This window comes from Pecten maximus, chromosome 11 (assembly GCF_902652985.1).
Source record: "Pecten maximus chromosome 11, xPecMax1.1, whole genome shotgun sequence".
Taxonomy (NCBI): Eukaryota; Metazoa; Mollusca; class Bivalvia; order Pectinida; family Pectinidae; genus Pecten; species Pecten maximus.
The window spans coordinates 28,234,807-28,254,475 of record NC_047025.1 but is presented as its reverse complement, the minus strand read 5'-3'; the positions used below and the strand labels follow the sequence as shown (position 1 = coordinate 28,254,475).

The window sequence follows — 19,669 nt, the reverse complement described above, 5'->3', positions numbered from 1 at the left end:
TTTTTAAGCAAATAAAATGCAATAAAAAGTAAATTGAACTGTTTCCCTTTTAATATAACATATATTTCACTCGTATGACAGAATATTTCGATATTTTTCACGAGCACTCTTTTTTGAAGACTTTTTTTATATATGTTATATCAAATGGGAAACCAATCAATATCCTCTATATATTTTGGATGCTTAATATCATGTCCTCCCATCTATTGTCTCACTCGCCATATCTACATTCAGCATGTACCAAGAACAACTACTCCCATCAATCATCTAAGTCACTGTCCCGCGTTTGTTGTTTGTATGTTTTCCATACTGTTAATGCAAACCACCATACTTGTTCAGATATTTGTAATTGACTTTTCCCGAAAGTGTTAATTCATCCGGGGCCTAAATTAAATCAAATTAACCATGTTCAATGACAACAATGCTTCATTTGTTTATTCTTTGAAAAGACAATTGGGATGCAATGTTTTACATTGAATTAACTAGTATCAGCTTATGAAATACTAATAAAGTTCATTATATATTTACACAGATTTCAGTACTGACGCACCAATATAACACAGTGCAATAAAACGTTTTATTAAGACAATCAGAATTAAACAACTGTTTTCAATGTGAAAATAGCAAGAATACTATAGCTTGATATGTACGTCTACAGAATCAAAAACATATACTGTTGTACATTTTATAAGTGATGAATCGGTTATTGAACATTCAAATGTATTGAATATCAATATCATATTGCTTTAGAATGAACAAGCTTTGTTCTACTTATAAATGTTCAATATATCAATTAAAGATTCATCAACACACTTTCACCTTAACCATGGCCATACTTTAATTCATCGTACTCGCTCTCGTTTGCTTGCGTACTCTCACATATATACAAGTGTAAATTCAGCATTGGATATTTTCATCACGGCTGCTTATATCGTTCAATGGACGTCTGATTTGACACGAATACTTTGTATAGCAGGAGTAAGCTCAGTATCATGCTGATAGACGCTTCCATTCCTATTACCACGAGTGCTACTGTCATCAAGCTGTAAATACAAAACAGAGTCTAATTTCTTCATTCTCTTTAGTCTAATAACACCAGTCAAGTGTTCTAATTCTTTAAAAAAATTTAAAAAAAAAAAAAAACAGAAAAAAAAACTTTAATCTAGTAACACTAGCCGAACGTCCTAATTCTGTAAAGACCAAATATATGCTTCTATCTAATACAACTAGTCTAACGTGATCATTTTGTGAAAATCACATGCTGCATCACAACACTAACACTTCGATACAAGTGACAACGCCCTGTTCAATACTAAATTGTGTAACTGTAACTGTACTAGCAAAAGTAGTTTTACTAAAACTTACTTATATTTCATTAGCTGATCGGACTTCAATTGTGTCTCTTCTTCTAGAATTCCATCCGCAACACAGTGGTACACTGTAAGAGGTACATAGGCAGTTAGTTTGCATCGAATTATGTACGTTTATAACGACGTGAAGGTAATATTGTTGGGTATAGCATGAATTTGTATGTTATTCTGTAGGGTATTAATGGTATTTTTCTGTACATAATCAGTTCAGTTGGTATGTATAACGGTTACGGATGATGTGCGTATATATTAATGGTTGGATTATGTTGATATATGTTCCTGCATACATGTATTTGCATTATGTTATACATATGGACCCCTGGACGGCAGTGCAAACTTGTTCATACTGTTACTTCCTGATACTGGGGTGTGTAAGTTGTTGTGATTGTGATGTTTTTATATAAATGCTACAATGCACATTTGTATATAAAATTATATTGAGGTCGTAAATATGGTCTAAAAGACAGTATTACAATGTCACCAAGAAGTAATTCTTTGTCCCCCATGCAAGTGGTTATGTTGGGGTGGATATTACGGTTACCTGGTAATTATTACCGTATGTGATGTTATTGGTATCATTTATACACCATCATATGAGGAGACTGTAATAGATCAAGCCTATACCTCGTAATAATTCTTTGATCCTCTGAGTTCCAATACAGCTCCCTGTGACGTGGTGACAGGAACAGCCACCTTTACACTGACATACTCGGTTACACCCTTCTCCATAATACCCATAATCACAAACTATAAACAAACCGATAGAGAAATCAAGTTTAGACATGAGATAACATTCGGTACATGTATTTTGTCGGTATACGGATTATTGTCCCCGAAACAGTCAGGGAATTATGAAAATGGGTGGAAAGGAGACACAAGCAGATGGAAAGAAAGCGTGGACAAAAAAGAAGGTGGAAAAGAACGCAAGAGACAGTAAAAAAATAAAAAGCAACAAAGAATGTATTTATGTTCTGTTCCTTAGTAGACGGCAGTAAACGACACTCGGTTAATGCAGAGGCCTCTTACAATCAATATTGGAATAGTGAGTCACAATCACAGTATATCTTCTTAATTTTCCTATGTCTCTTACACATAAAACGCCAGAGCAACCACAACCGACTGGCCCGATGAGACAGGTTTTCTTTTCCATTTAAATCCTCATAAGAGGATAAACACATTGATGAAACCAGCCCGACCATATAGTGGCCTCACAATTAGTCGCCTCACGACATGCAGTGTCATCAGGCATATGCCTTCCCCTCTCGTGAACTTCAGATTTGCAAATATGGATTTCTTTTGCAGATCAGGTGGTGCTAATTTTTCTGACTTATGCTACCGTATTGATATCAACGCTTTTTTAAAGGTAACGACCAAATATCTGTTCGGGTAAAGAACATTTACAATATATTTACATTTAATGACTTAACAAACCATGTACTTTGTACAGTAAATACACGTTATACCTTCCCCGCAGGCGAGTCCTTTGTATCCTGGGGCACAGTCACATGATCCGTCCTCAGTGTTGCACGTGGCGCCGTTTAGGCATACACATACTCCAGTACATCCTTTCCCATAACGCCCTTCTGAACAGCGTTCATTGCAGTCTAATCTATGAAAACCAGCATTGCACACACATCCACCTGATAAAATAAATTCATCAGAATTATTTACATGATATTCATTATGTATGCCTATTTAAGGAAATGCTTGGCGTATAGATCTTAGAAGGGGTTTGAAAAGGGAAATTAGTCTAGATCCTTCAATTTGATGATGGTTTTTATTTTGATTTCGTTCAGCCAGCATTGAAATTGCAGATCAGAAATCAGTATAAACATACGTGGAGTGCATCTTCCGTTAAATGAGCAGTCTTTATAGCATCTAAGCTTTGTACAGCCTTGTCCAGTCCACGGATAATAACATATACACCTTCCCATAACACACTGCCCGTGTCCTGAACAGTCCTCAGGCTCACAGGTCGGTTCGTGTACACAGAGAACTGTGGATACAGTCCTTGGACATCGAAACCGGGGATCGTCTACACTGAAATACAAACATGACGCATCCATTATCAAAAGATTATATACTGCACGATTTAAACATGAGCTCGATCTTACTTAAATACAGAAACGACACATCCCTCGTAGATTATATACATTGCATCATCTAGACATGGGCTCGTCCCTACTGAAATACAGAAAGACACATCCCTCATAGATTATAGACACTGCATCATTTAAATATGGACGCGTCCTCTGAAATACAGATAGACACTGGATCGTTTAAAAATGGACTCGTCCTTACTGAAATACAGAAACGACACATCCCTCATAGATTATATAAACTGCATCATTCAAATGGAGTCGTCCTGACTGAAAAGTAAACTTTCATTATCAATAAATTATACATTGCATCATTTAGACCGACAAACCGAAATACAGGGCAATTTCAATCCAAGGTTCTTCACCTTTATTTTCAGATATATCGACAATAATCTGGAAGAAAATTATTATATATTGTATTTCTGCAAACCTTGCTAAACTTGCAATCAAGGACAATTTAAACTCCTGTATATGAGCCGCTTTTTCATCTTTACTGACAGCATAACTAAAAGAAACGGCTTACCAATCGCATGAGGATAGGCGTGACAATTTTGAGATTCCCTCTAGTGAATTTTCCATTTCTTCGTAGCATTATCCCTTTCCTCTGATCCCTGACACAATGTCTGGTGTAGGCATGGTGTCAGGACCAGAGGAAACTCGGGCTACGTCTTACCATATGTCGGGTGGGTTGTTGATCATTGTGCCGTTAATTAACAATGTAGATGATCCACCGCCGTCTAAGTTCACGGCTTGTACAACACCAAACTTCAACAGAATGTCAGCAAACTCGTACAGGTTTATCCTACAAGGAAATACATGGGCAAATCAGTACTTTTAACATGAATGATATGAATTAAGCAATATGTTAGAAGTCACGTACCAATCAAAATATAGAACATATCCAAAATAGCATCATCTAGCTACATAGGGCTATCGAGAGATAGAACTGATAAACTGATACTCTGTTACAAAATTAAACTTACATGAAATATATTAATAAATACCACACTACCCCATTTAAACACCATGTAAGTATACTTATATATAATCCGTAATAGTATTAGATTGTATATAGCTTTCGATAACATTCCCTTACTCTTTGTTTTTCAAGATGTAAGTCAGCAATAAACTGCTCGGAAATAGGCTTCAAAATTCTTACAATTATACGAATCCAATGGAGACAAGTGTAAGAGGAATTAATATTAGTTCATTTATCGTTAAATACAAAAATACATATATCTAAAATCAACAAAAAAAATATGGAATTTAGATTGACGCCTTACACTATATTACGATATCACTAAGTAACACAGAAAAATCAAGTTCACGGTTGTGTGTCACAGAAGGTACCGTCAGAGCGATACGTCTCTACGACCCACATTTGTGCCTTGGTGTGATGATGGATGGTCCTTCCACCAGCAAACGTCCCCTAGAAAGACACACATATAATACACAGAAACCTCCGACTGTCCTGTCTGGGTAGTCGGACATCTATAGACGGAAATTACATAAAAACCATTGTATTAGCATAAATATATTAATTATGTACTATTGGGACGATATACATTTAAATCTATCTAATTATATTAATTTCAGATTTTCACTTTTCCTACAATAACTCTTATCAACGAGAAGTACACTCTTTAAAGTTTCTGTTTTATAATGCCAAACTTAAACCTTATTCTGTTTACTTACATATAACTACTTCTACATTTGCTATCTCGAACCATTAATTTTGTCCAAAACATGTTCAAAATAACTATTCTTTGACCTACATATGGGAACACATAACGATTTTCATTGCCTCTTTCATTCGAATAATTATTTTCACTTTTGGTTTAAGTAAATTTACAAGTTTGAAGTTTTGCTTTTTAGCTAGTAAGGCTTTAGATGATTGAAAGCCGATAAATATACATGATAGATCGTAACGTGTGCGCTCATACCGTCTTAGAAAAAGCATCAAACTTTTAATTCAAACATTTCAGTATAAAGATAAAAATATTTCGAGCTTAAAATATATCTTGATGATTTTTTTTATATTCTGGAGAAATAAACTACAATGATATTTACCCTCGTTCATTAGTGTTCCCATCAACCTGCACGAGTATAACCCTGCCATCTTTGTGGACCGCAACAGCAGATCTGGCCGATAGTGAGCTCGTAAAGTTTTGTATCGGTGCTATTCCAAACAAACAAAACAGTAATATGACTTGTTATAAGTCATAGATACTCTTAGATACGGTTTTACATTAGTTTATGGCTAATTATGAGTTCCATTGATTTTTCTCTTTAACATCATTCACCGCCTGTAGAGATAAAGGTGTTTTATTCCCAGAACCTATTGTCCAGGTTGATATGAATTGTGGCACCCATTTGTATTGTACACACGTGTATTGTTGTAAAAAGTTCTAATTACACGATTAAAAGTACTGAATCTTCTAACATTTATCATACTATGAGGACAATTCAATAACAGATGAACAGAGGAACGTATATATCTTCTTGGAGCTAAAATACCAATCTTTCTACAAGATATGATCAGTCAAACAGCCCATGAATGCGTTTATAAAAGAAACAAAGATCTAAGCATTGGCGTCTGCTTTCTAGAGAAGGCAAATTAAAATGTTTACAAAGCTATCAAAATCAAAATTTGCTTTGAAGCATAAGAATTTCAAAAACTTTCTATGGGCAGTTTCAACTTGGTGTATAAATGTGGATTGGTACAGTGACTAGATTTGCTACAATACTTCAGCTGACTTCTAACTATACTGATGTACATGGACCTTACGACGGTGTCAATACTCAATTATCACGCCACTGAAATAGGAATTTTTAGAATACCTTTGATTGGCGCTGAACATTCGTACTCCATACTTTCGTTTATGTAAACCTCGCCATTCCGTATCAACCAGATGACCCCGCCCACCAGCTGAATAAACTTCTCTTTCGCCATATCATCTGCTGTGAGGTAACTGTAAACGATATGCTTCTATTAGCAGATTGCTTTGCTTAAAATGAGTTAATTCTATTCATAGATATATATAAGATCTAATTATGATCAATTTGTTCAATTTGCATTATATTTTAATATATAATATAATATATCATTCAATAATACTAATTCAAACCTACATGTTAAGCAGTATTACTTTATACGTTTTCTCTAATTTGACTTATTTTTGGAAAACGTTATTTAGACGCTGATGAATCATATACACTTGTATATTTACAGTTTTCATTTTGACTTGATCAATGCATAATTATAAACAACTGATATTTGAATATGTTTCTTAAATTCTCAGTAATATCAAAATCGTAAGGAGTTATTTCCCTTAACTGTAATAAAGATGATATTTTTCGGTATGAAAGAAAATCATACTTAATCCTGATATTGATGTCTCTGGAATGTACCAATTACCTGCTGGGAGAAATTTATGTCAACACAAGAAAAATATGACAATACAGCTCTTACCGGACTATAATAAATGATATGACAGTAGTAGTCCCATATCATACCTACGAATGCATTTCCATTTAATTTAATGTTCTAACTACAAAACCTGCCACATCAGATAAACGCCTGGATAATGTCATAACTATATAAAGGCAATAAGAAATTATTGCCACATGTGATATATCGATAAGTAGTGAAGTAAACTAAGGAGTTTTGCTTGGGCCATTTAACCATATTGGATGGAAGAGTAGTGATGCCTTTGAATATCTACGAATTAATACACTACCATCCAATATTACTGAATATCCCAGACAAGATTCCTTAACTAGAGTCGGATAAACTTTAAACTGAACACTTAATGCGTTGAACTTCACTAGTTTTTTGGTAGTTCGAGTATCTGCAACTGGGGATAATGACATCGTTGGACAACGAGAAGAACTAGCAACTAAACGTTGTTTATAACAGATATTTATGTGAAGTTTAATAATTCAATGTTAACGAGAAATTCTACATAACAGATATTAAACGGAAAACTAGTTATTTATTAAAACTTACACATGTAGACCACACTTACCCGGTAAAAATATCGCCATTTTCTTTGATTCCGAAGTAGACATTTTGTATCCCATCTGAGTCTTGCACAAGTCTTCCGTCACTTACAATATTCCCTGTCAGTCAAGCAAATAGAATATTAAACAACTAAGGAGGACATTTAAACACTGGTAAGTAACAAACACCATAATAACGACATTCATTGTTCCAATGTAAAACCTTCCATATCGCATTCAGCTTATGCCATGTCGAAAAAAATACATGTATATAAAGATTGGAAACTGATTATATCATATATTCCTATCCTTTAGCCTTGCAGCTATGTATATAATCCGATAGTTACAAAGATAGAAATGGTCATTTCACCATTTCACTACAAAACTCTTTATAATATTTACAGTTGGTAAAAGAATTAGCTGAAAAATGATTTACTTGGTTCATGTGTATTTATGGATATCTAAATGGTTGTCATTTTAATTCTACACCATCCTCAGAAATGTGCTCGTTTAAGTTGATCATAAAAACATTCCAATTTGCCTCATCACTTTGTTTCGCGACCTTATAAACAAAACTAAAAAATTGATATAGGCACTGGAAAAAAGCAATAGAATACAGTAGATATAATACGTATTGCGGAATAACCCGCAATTCACGTTATAAAATTGGGTGCAGATACTGCTTGTTCTGTTTAGATAAGAAATCTTGTACTTGCATGTAATAACGAAAAAAGTTTGGAGCACGACGCTTTAATATAAAACATAGGATACATTACTGAGTTACCTCCCTTGTCTGTAAGCTCTTTCCGGTTTCAACAAGAAGATGAAATCAATTTGGCAGTGGAACAAATTCTTCCAATTAAGTATCAGAATCTGTTTGTTAGCAGGAAATAAGATTTCAAAACCCACCCATATCCCACCCCTTGTTTGGTATTTTGCTGCTGTCTTTTTCCTATTCTGTACTGTATTGCAGACAATATTTATTGGACAACTTTGATGTCTTTCCATGAGCACCTGTTTTCAACACTAAATGGCTGTGATCCTTTGGAACTATCCTGTTGTAACATGAAGTTTGGAACAAATGATGCCAACCTTAAGGACTTCATGTATTCGCTGTGTATTATACAGGACTTATCGGTATTTTAGCATAGTTCGCGGTACAAGTTACTTTAGGTAGGTTTTATTCAACTTTCGCTATATATCTTTGGAGAGCTGCTGCCCAGGATACAGTTTATTAACTGATTTGTCTAATTTACAATATTTTTGACATTTTATTCATTGTGAACATTGTTCTGCTGATCTGTTTATATTGAATGCAGTTGCAGCTGCATATTGATTTGTTGAATATTGATTTCAATGATTTGGCATCTTGATTAACAGGGAGCTGGCACCCAGAATCTGTTAAATATTGATTATTTGTAAACTATTGATTAACAGGAAGTTGTCACCCATGAACCGTTGATTGATTTGATTACTTGATTTTTCATTGAATTTGCTTTATAATTAACGGGGAGCTGTACACCCAGAAACCGTTAATTATCATTGTTTGTATTATTGATTTGTGGCATGTCATTTATGTCCATGCTGGGACGACTGCCAATTCTAATAAAGTTGTGACTAATAAATCCAATCAAACCTATTTATGATGTCTTTGTTTTGCATTCATATTTTATAAATAACACGTTATGGAAAATTTTCGAGGATAACATGAAATTTGTGAAAATGACACCATGAAAATCAGTTTGATAGAGAAATTAAGGGTTTCTCATTATTGCACTGAATAAATATCAATATTTACCTCTAACATTTTATAAAGCTCAGAAATATTTCACAAAAATAACACTCCTCATGCATACCATAACACCCAGCTCCTGCTCCAAATTCGTGGAAAAACCCCGCATTCACTGCAACCATGCACGATTTCTGTTCCGTTGTCTTGGCTACAAACGTGCGGTTAGCGTGGCAACCGCCTGGATACCATGGTTCATGGACGGATAAAGTCTGATAGGGGTACTTCACAAGCACATGACGTAATACAAGATGGCGTTCATCGAGTTTCTTATATGTGTAGCGATAGTTAACGAGAGGAGATTGAAGCGACGTGGACCGGAATCCGTTCGATTTGACGACAGAGAATGGTACTTTTCCAGACTTGATCTTCGGACATCTAGTCATGTTTACGCCGACGTGGAGCGAGTTAACAATCTGGAGCGTTGATAGATACAGCAAACTGCAATAATTAATTAATCATATATTAACAAATACGTTTCAAATCATCAGAAACATTGATCTGCTATTTGAAAAAAAAAACATTTTGCCTAAAATACTCATTGAGACCAATTCATTAAAATAATGGACTAAATAACTACTACAAACTGTCATCGCTACTGATTGTCTGGACCAGAGACAGCATGGACTAAATAACTACTACAAACTGTCATCGCTACTGATTGTCTGGATCAGTGACATCATGAACTAGATCATTACTACAAACTGTCATCGCTAGTGATTGTCTGGATCAGTGACATCATGAACTAGATCATTACTACAAACTGAAATAGCTAGTGATTGTCTGGACCAATGACAACATGGACTAAATCATTGCCGTACTTTGGGATATTTTAGCGTCGTTAAAATTTGGCGTTTTTTGTTCAAAATAGGGTGGCTAAATATTGGTGCGTCAAATTTTGGCGTTAACCATCATGTGTGTTAAATTTGGGCACTTACCTGTAGTTATGTTATTGATATGTTTGTTCATTACGCTACGAAAGTCTACATATTTAGATGTCATGTCGCGTGAACACGTACACAGGTATTAAAAGTTATGTGGCTAAGAGACAGGATTCGATCACCTACCCGAGATATAGCCTTTGCTTGAATAGGTATTTTCTGAGAACATATCAGTATAAGCCTTTTGTATTTCGTCTCGCCTTGTTGCGCAGGAAAACAGTTTTCGCTTTTTACACAAGTTATTCGATCGATCGAGCCACGACTTGTCCTTGAACACAGCTAGTACAACAATCAATATGAAAACAACGTGAATGAATTTTGTGACACATTTAGATGCAAACATACCTTTAAATTATTGACGCGTTATATCATTACAGATCGTGGAAGCTATTAATGGGTGTGTTGTTATTGAACGGAAAGACGGTTGCTATAATCCGTATACTGATCCGACGATTTGTTTTCGTGAAACTTTGGGGTATTTAATTTTGGCTCATTCACTCCAGTCGCAAAATAAACCAAACTATAACCACATCTAAAATAACCCAAAGTACTACAGACTTTCATAACTAGTGATTGTCTGGACCAGTGACAGCATGGACTAAAGCATTGCTACAGACTGTCCTCACTAATGGTTGTCTTCAGTAGTGACTGTGATTTAGTCCATAATTATTACTACAAACTGTCATTGCTAGTTATTATCTACGTCAATCTTCCTTTTTATCTCCTCTTATTGCTACACAAATCTCAATAATTATTAAAACAACCGGCCTGATAGCAGTGGTATTCATGGATTGAATCGAAACAAAGCATGTTACTTTCATATCCTATATCTAACTATCTTATTTTGCGATAATACGCTTTACAACTGCGTTGCCAATCATAAACACTTGTATTTTCAACCACCATGCATGCTAAGTGGTAACCCATATCATACACGACTGTTAACTGCATATGAAATATAATATAAAGACATTCAGAATAAGAAGTATATTAATACATAAGCGACATGCACAATGTTGAGGCTATTTATAGTAAGGCAGTGTGACGTCATCGCCTATCATGTTCGGTTCAAGATTAAGAAAACAATAGTAGCAAAAATTATTGTGAACATTTTGCGGAAGACACATTGAAAATGTAAACCATTGAATGTGTATATAACAGATGTAACAGAAAGATTACATTGTTATATCACTGTCATCTTATATCATCAGTTTCGTGTGGACGTATGCACCACTGTGATACCGCTGATGCAGGAAATATAGAAGGAAGATATGTACAACATTGTTCCGTATACCCGGTATGACTAGAGGTAATATTCATCAGACAAACGACATCGTAACATCTTTCAAAATTATCCTTACTTAGGAAATCGGCTTCACCATACTTGTAGGTACGCCATTAGCAAACGTCAACATACCTACCGAATGATAATCAGGATGAATCCATGGAAAGTCTGCCTTCCTGTTGGAACCATGATAGACACTCACCAACACAGTAAAATGCCCTTACCTGTAGGAAATGGAAATAGTCATGCATGGCTTGGTGATATATGCTTTAAACCAGACGTAGGCAGTTTACATGGTCGTATCTCTTAACAGGTTTACTCAAGCAAATATGTTGATCCAGTCATCCGAGAAAAAATATGTATTGATAAAAATGAAAGGAGGTTTATGTTAAATGTACTTTGTCTTGCAACACTGTGTTGTTGTTCTGGAGTTACATAGGCTTTGTCTTGTAACACTGTGTTGTTGTTCTGGAGTTACATAGGCTTTGTCTTGTAACACTGTGTTGTTGTTCTGGTGTTAAATAGGCTTTGTCTTGAAGAACTGTGTTGTTGTACTGGAGTTAGATAGGATTTGTCTTGTACCACTGTGTTGTTCGGGAGTTAAATAGGCTTTGTCTTGTAACAAGTTGTTGTTATTCTGGAGTTAGATAGACTTTGTCTTGTAACAAGGTGACGTTGTTCTGGTGTTTAATAGACTTTGTCTTGTGCCACTGTGTTGTTCGGGAGTTAAATAGGCTTTGTCTTGCAACACTGTGACGTTGTTCTGGTGTTAAATAGGCTTTGTCTTGTAACACTGTGTTGTTGTTCTGGAGTTAAATAGGCTTTCTCTTGTACCACCATGTTGTTGTTCTGGTGTTAAATAGGCTTTGTCTTGAAGAACTGTGTTGTTGTACTGGAGTTAGATAGGATTTGTCTTGTACCACTGTGTTGTTCGGGAGTTAAATAGGCTTTGTCTTGCAACACTGTGACGTTGTTCTGGTGTTAAATAGGCTTTGTCTTGTAACAAGTTGTTGTTGTTCTTTTGGAGTTAGATAGACTTTGTCTTGTAACAATGTGGCGTTGTTCTGGTGTTTAATAGGCTTTGTCTTGTAACACTGTGACGTTGTTCTGGAGATAAATAGGCTTTGTCTTGTAACACTGTGTTGTTGTTCTGGAGTAAAATAGACTTTTTCTTGTAACACTTTGTTGTCTTTGTGTTAAGTATGCTTTGTCTTGTAACACTGTGTTGTTGTTCTGGAGTTAGATAGACATTGTCTTGTAACACTTTGTTGTTGTTCTGGAGTTAAATAGGCTTTGTCTTGTAACACTTTGTTGTTGTTCTGGAGTTAAATATGCTTTGTCTTGTAACACTGTGTTGTTGTTCTGGAGTTAAATAGACTTTGTCTTGTAACACTTTGTTGTTGTTCTGGAGTTAAATAGGCTTTCTCTTGTACCACTGTGTTGTTGTTCTGGTGTTAAATAGACTTTGTCTTGTAACACTGTGTTGTTGTTCTGGAGTTAGACTTTATCTTGTAACACTGTGTTGTTGTTCTGGTGTTAAATAGGCTTTGTCTTGTAACACTGTTTTGTTGTTCTGGTGTTAAATAGGCTTTGTCTTGTAACACTTTGTTGTTGGTCTGAAGTTAGATAGGCTTTGTCTTGTAACACTGTTTTGTTGTTCTAGTGTTAAATAGGCTTTGTCTTGTACCACTGTTTTGTTGTTCTGGAGTTAATATGCTTTGTCTTGTTACGCTGTGTTGTTGTTCTGGTGTTAAATAGACTTTGTCTTGTAACACTGTGTTGTTGTTCTGGTGTTAAATAGGCTTTGTCTTGTTACACTTTGTTGTTGGTCTGAAGTTAGATAGGCTTTGTCTTGTAACACTGTTTTGTTGTTCTGGTGTTTAATAGACTTTGTCTTGTAACACTTTGTTGTTGTTCTGGAGTTAGATAGACTTTGTCTTGTAACACTGTTTTGTTGTTCTAGTGTTAAATAGGCTTTGTCTTGTACCACTGTTTTGTTGTTCTGGAATTTGATAGGCTTTGTCTTGTTACACTGTGTTGTTGTTCTGGAGTTAGATAAACTTTGTCTTGTAACACTGTGTTGTTGTTCTGGTGTTAAATAGGCTTTGTCTTGTAACACTGTGTTGTTGTTCTGGTGTTAAATAGGCTTTGTCTTGTAACACTGTGTTGTTGTTCTGGAGTTAGATAGACTTTGTCTTGTAACACTGTGTTGTTGTTCTGGAGTTAAATAGACTTTGTCTTGTACCACTGTGTTGTTGTTCTGGTGTTAAATAGACTTTGTCTTGTAACACTGTGTTGTTGTTCTGGAGTTAGATAGGCTTTCTCTTGTAGCACTGTTTTGTTGTTCTGGTGTTAAATAGGCTTTGTCTTGTAACACTGTGTTGTTGTTCTGGTGTTAAATAGGCTTTGTCTTGTAACACTGTGTTGTTGTTCTGGAGTTAGATAGACTTTGTCTTGTAACACTGTTTTGTTGTTCTGGTGTTAAATAGGCTTTGTCTTGTACCACTGTGTTGTTGTTCTGGAGTTAGATAGGCTTTCTCTTGTACCACTGTGTTGTTGTTCTGGTGTTAAATAGACTTTGTCTTGTAACACTGTGTTGTTGTTCTGGAGTTAAATAGGCTTTGTCTTGTAACACTGTTTTGTTGTTTTGGTGTTAAATAGACTTTGTCTTGTACCACTGTTTTGTTGTTCTGGTGTTAAATAGGCTTTGTCTTGTAACACTGTGTTGTTGTTCTGGTGTTAAATAGACTTTGTCTTGTACCACTGTTTTGTTGTTCTGGTGTTAAATAGGCTTCGTCTTGTACCACTGTGTTGTTGTTCTGGAGTTAGATAGGCTTTGTCTTGTACCACTGTGTTGTTGGTCTGGAGTTAAATAGGCTTTGTCTTGTACCACTGTGTTGTTGTTCTGGTGTTAAATAGACTTTGTCTTGTAACACTGTGTTGTTGTTCTGGAGTTAAATAGGCTTTGTCTTGTACCACTGTGTTGTTGTTCTGGAGTTAGATAGGCTTTCTCTTGTACCACTGTGTTGTTGTTCTGGTGTTAAATAGGCTTTGTCTTGTAACACTGTTTTGTTGTTCTGGTGTTAAATAGGCTTTGTCTTGTACCACTGTTTTGTTGTTCTGGTGTTAAATAGACTTTGTCTTGTACCACTGTGTTGTTGTTCTGGAGTTAAATAGACTTTGTCTTGTACCACTGTTTTGTTGTTCTGGTGTTAAATAGACTTTGTCCTGTACCACTGTTTTGTTGTTCTGGTGTTAAATAGACTTTGTCTTGTACCACTGTTTTGTTGTTCTGGTGTTAAATAGACTTTGTCTTGTACCACTGTTTTGTTGTTCTGATGTTAAATAGGCTTCGTCTTGTAACACTGTGTTGTTGTTCTGGAGTTTGATAGGCTTTGTCTTGTACCACTGTGTTGTTGGTCTGAAGTTAGATAGGATTTGTCTTGTACCACTATGTTGTTGTTCTGGAGTTAAATATGCTTTGTCTTGTACCACTGTGTTGTTGTTCTGGAGTTTGATAGGCTTTGTCTTGTACCACTGTGTTGTTGTTCTGGAGTTTGATAGGCTTTGTCTTGTTACGCTGTGTTGTTGTTCTGGTGTTAAATAGACTTTGTCTTGTAACACTGTGTTGTTGTTCTGGAGTTAAATAGGCTTTGTCTTGTACCACTGTGTTGTTGTTCTGGAGTTAGATAGGCTTTCTCTTGTACCACTGTGTTGTTGTTCTGGTGTTAAATAGGCTTTGTCTTGTAACACTGTGTTGTTGTTCTGGAGTTAAATAGGCTTTGTCTTGTAACACTGTTTTGTTGTTCTGGTGTTAAATAGGCTTTGTCTTGTTACACTGTGTTGTTGTTCTGGTGTTAAATAGGCTTTGTCTTGTACCACTGTGTTGTTGTTCTGGTGTTAAATAGGCTTTGTCTTGTACCACTGTGTTGTTGGTCTGAAGTTAGATAGGATTTGTCTTGTACCACTGTTTTGTTGTTCTGGTGTTAAATAGACTTTGTCTTGTACCACTGTGTTGTTGGTCTGAAGTTAGATAGGCTTTGTCTTGTACCACTGTGTTGTTGTTCTGGTGTTAAATAGACTTTGTCTTGTAACACTGTGTTGTTGTTCTGGAGTTAAATAGGCTTTGTCTTGTACCACTGTGTTGTTGTTCTGGTGTTAAATAGGCTTTGTCTTGTACCACTGTGACGTTGTTCTGGAGTTAGATAGACTTTGTCTTGTAACACTGTGTTGTTGTTCTGGAGTTAAATAGGCTTTGTCTTGTACCACTGTGTTGTTGTTCTGGAGTTAGATAGGCTTTCTCTTGTACCACTGTGTTGTTGTTCTGGTGTTAAATAGACTTTGTCTTGTAACACTGTGTTGTTGTTCTGGAGTTAAATAGGCTTTCTCTTGTACCACTGTGTTGTTGTTCTGGTGTTAAATAGGCTTTGTCTTGTAACACTGTGTTGTTGTTCTGGAGTTAAATAGGCTTTGTCTTGTAACACTGTGTTGTTGTTCTGGAGTTAGATAGACTTTGTCTTGTAACACTGTTTTGTTGTTCTGGTGTTAAATAGGCTTTGTCTTGTACCACTGTGTTGTTGTTCTGGAGTTAGATAGGCTTTCTCTTGTACCACTGTGTTGTTGTTCTGGTGTTAAATAGACTTTGTCTTGTAACACTGTGTTGTTGTTCTGGAGTTAAATAGGCTTTGTCTTGTAACACTGTTTTGTTGTTTTGGTGTTAAATAGACTTTGTCTTGTACCACTGTTTTGTTGTTCTGGTGTTAAATAGGCTTTGTCTTGTAACACTGTGTTGTTGTTCTGGTGTTAAATAGACTTTGTCTTGTACCACTGTTTTGTTGTTCTGGTGTTAAATAGGCTTCGTCTTGTACCACTGTGTTGTTGTTCTGGAGTTAGATAGGCTTTGTCTTGTACCACTGTGTTGTTGGTCTGGAGTTAAATAGGCTTTGTCTTGTACCACTGTGTTGTTGTTCTGGTGTTAAATAGACTTTGTCTTGTAACACTGTGTTGTTGTTCTGGAGTTAAATAGGCTTTGTCTTGTACCACTGTGTTGTTGTTCTGGAGTTAGATAGGCTTTCTCTTGTACCACTGTGTTGTTGTTCTGGTGTTAAATAGGCTTTGTCTTGTAACACTGTTTTGTTGTTCTGGTGTTAAATAGGCTTTGTCTTGTACCACTGTTTTGTTGTTCTGGTGTTAAATAGACTTTGTCTTGTACCACTGTGTTGTTGTTCTGGAGTTAAATAGACTTTGTCTTGTACCATTGTTTTGTTGTTCTGGTGTTAAATAGACTTTGTCTTGTACCACTGTTTTGTTGTTCTGGTGTTAAATAGACTTTGTCTTGTACCACTGTTTTGTTGTTCTGGTGTTAAATAGACTTTGTCTTGTACCACTGTTTTGTTGTTCTGATGTTAAATAGGCTTCGTCTTGTAACACTGTGTTGTTGTTCTGGAGTTTGATAGGCTTTGTCTTGTACCACTGTGTTGTTGGTCTGAAGTTAGATAGGATTTGTCTTGTACCACTATGTTGTTGTTCTGGAGTTAAATATGCTTTGTCTTGTACCACTGTGTTGTTGTTCTGGAGTTTGATAGGCTTTGTCTTGTACCACTGTGTTGTTGTTCTGGAGTTTGATAGGCTTTCTCTTGTTACGCTGTGTTGTTGTTCTGGTGTTAAATAGACTTTGTCTTGTAACACTGTGTTGTTGTTCTGGAGTTAAATAGGCTTTGTCTTGTACCACTGTGTTGTTGTTCTGGAGTTAGATAGGCTTTCTCTTGTACCACTGTGTTGTTGTTCTGGTGTTAAATAGGCTTTGTCTTGTAACACTGTGTTGTTGTTCTGGAGTTAAATAGGCTTTGTCTTGTAACACTGTTTTGTTGTTCTGGTGTTAAATAGGCTTTGTCTTGTTACACTGTGTTGTTGTTCTGGTGTTAAATAGGCTTTGTCTTGTACCACTGTGTTGTTGTTCTGGTGTTAAATAGGCTTTGTCTTGTACCACTGTGTTGTTGGTCTGAAGTTAGATATGATTTGTCTTGTACCACTGTTTTGTTGTTCTGGTGTTAAATAGACTTTGTCTTGTACCACTGTGTTGTTGGTCTGAAGTTAGATAGGCTTTGTCTTGTACCACTGTGTTGTTGTTCTGGTGTTAAATAGACTTTGTCTTGTAACACTGTGTTGTTGTTCTGGAGTTAAATAGGCTTTGTCTTGTACCACTGTGTTGTTGTTCTGGTGTTAAATAGGCTTTGTCTTGTACCACTGTGACGTTGTTCTGGAGTTAGATAGACTTTGTCTTGTACCACTGTGTTGTTGTTCTGGTGTTAAATAGGCTTTGTCTTGTACCACTGTGTTGTTGTTCTGGTGTTAAATAGGCTTTGTCTTGTACCACTGTGACGTTGTTCTGGAGTTAGATAGACTTTGTCTTGTAACACTGTGTTGTTGTTCTGGAGTTAAATAGGCTTTGTCTTGTACCACTGTGTTGTTGTTCTGGAGTTAGATAGGCTTTCTCTTGTACCACTGTGTTGTTGTTCTGGTGTTAAATAGACTTTGTCTTGTAACACTGTGTTGTTGTTCTGGAGTTAAATAGGCTTTCTCTTGTACCACTGTGTTGTTGTTCTGGTGTTAAATAGGCTTTGTCTTGTAACACTGTGTTGTTGTTCTGGAGTTAAATAGGCTTTGTCTTGTAACACTGTGTTGTTGTTCTGGAGTTAAATAGGCTTTGTCTTGTAACACTGTGTTGTTGTTCTGGTGTTAAATAGGCTTTGTCTTGTACCACTGTGTTGTTGGTCTGAAGTTAGATAGGATTTGTCTTGTACCAATGTGTTGTTGGTCTGGAGTTAGATAGGCTTTGTCTTGTTACACTGTGTTGTTGTTCTGGTGTTAAATAGGCTTTGTCTTGTACCACTGTGTTGTTGGTCTGAAGTTAGATAGGATTTGTCTTGTACCAATGTGTTGTTGGTCTGAAGTTAGATAGGATTTGTCTTGTACCAATGTGTTGTTGGTCTGAAGTTAGATAGGCTTTCTCTTGTACCACTGTTTTGTTGTTCTGGTGTTGAATAGGCTTTGTCTTGTACCACTGTTTTGTTGTTCTGAAGTTAAATAGACTTTGTCTTGTACCACTGTGTTGTTGTTCTGGTGTTAAATAGGCTTTGTCTTGTACCACTGTGTTGTTGGTCTGGTGTTAAATAGACTTTGTCTTGTACCACTGTGTTGTTGTTCTGGTGTTAAATAGGCTTTGTCTTGTACCACTGTGTTGTTGTTCTGGTGTTAAATAGACTTTGTCTTGTACCACTGTGTTGTTGGTCTGAAGTTAGATAGGCTTTCTCTTGTACCACTGTTTTGTTGTTCTGGTGTTAAATAGACTTTGTCTTGTACCACTGTGTTGTTGTTCTGGTGTTAAATAGGCTTTGTCTTGTACCACTGTGTTGTTGTTCTGGTGTTAAATAGACTTTGTCTTGTACCACTGTGTTGTTGGTCTGAAGTTAGATAGGCTTTCTCTTGTACCACTGTTTTGTTGTTCTGGAGTTAGATAGGCTTTGTCTTGTTACACTGTGTTGTTGTTCTGGTGTTAAATAGGCTTTGTCTTGTACCACTGTGTTGTTGGTCTGAAGTTAGATAGGATTTGTCTTGTACCAATGTGTTGTTGGTCTGAAGTTAGATAGGATTTGTCTTGTACCAATGTGTTGTTGGTCTGAAGTTAGATAGGCTTTCTCTTGTACCACTGTTTTGTTGTTCTGGTGTTGAATAGGCTTTGTCTTGTACCACTGTTTTGTTGTTCTGAAGTTAAATAGACTTTGTCTTGTACCACTGTGTTGTTGTTCTGGTGTTAAATAGGCTTTGTCTTGTACCACTGTGTTGTTGGTCTGGTGTTAAATAGACTTTGTCTTGTACCAATGTGTTGTTGTTCTGGTGTTAAATAGGCTTTGTCTTGTACCACTGTGTTGTTGTTCTGGTGTTAAATAGACTTTGTCTTGTACCACTGTGTTGTTGGTCTGAAGTTAGATAGGCTTTCTCTTGTACCACTGTTTTGTTGTTCTGGTGTTAAATAGACTTTGTCTTGTACCACTGTGTTGTTGGTCTGGAGTTAGATAGGCTTTCTCTTGTACCACTGTTTTGTTGTTCTGGTGTTAAATAGACTTTGTCTTGTACCACTGTTTTGTTGTTCTGAAGTTAAATAGACTTTGTCTTGTACCACT

General features: G+C 36.1%; 1 protein-coding gene across 3 annotated transcripts; it reads right to left on the bottom strand.

Moving 5' to 3' along the window:
• Positions 1–413: 413 nt before the first annotated feature.
• Positions 414–11,748, bottom strand: LOC117337734 (N-acetylglucosamine-1-phosphodiester alpha-N-acetylglucosaminidase-like). 3 transcript variants are annotated; one of them, XM_033898834.1, is made up of 11 exons: positions 11,711–11,748; positions 9,328–9,701; positions 7,498–7,591; positions 6,311–6,441; positions 5,540–5,648; positions 4,143–4,271; positions 3,208–3,410; positions 2,834–3,010; positions 1,995–2,117; positions 1,366–1,438; positions 414–1,043 (listed from the first exon to the last, which is right to left on the bottom strand). In XM_033898834.1, exons 1-11 carry the CDS (start codon positions 11,731–11,733, stop codon positions 917–919), a joined length of 1,563 nt encoding a protein of 520 aa, XP_033754725.1. In that variant the 5' UTR covers positions 11,734–11,748; the 3' UTR covers positions 414–916. The 3 variants fall into 3 exon arrangements, with proteins under 3 accessions (XP_033754725.1, XP_033754724.1, XP_033754726.1); XM_033898833.1 differs by having other exon boundaries at positions 11,623–11,732; XM_033898835.1 differs by having other exon boundaries at positions 11,619–11,721.
• Positions 11,749–19,669: the final 7,921 nt, after the last annotated feature.

Bases quoted from the DNA above. Each gene is read 5' to 3' on its own strand.
- LOC117337734 (XM_033898833.1), bottom strand. From the start codon at position 11,675: ATGGTTCCAACAGGAAGGCAGACTTTCCATGGATTCATCCTGATTATC. The intron at 6,442-7,497 runs GTAAGTGTGGTC...TATCGTTTACAG, and splicing joins AATGGCGATATTTTTACCGG to TTACCTCACAGCAGATGATA. The intron at 1,044-1,365 runs GTAAGTTTTAGT...TTGTATTTACAG, and splicing joins GATCAGCTAATGAAATATAA to CTTGATGACAGTAGCACTCG.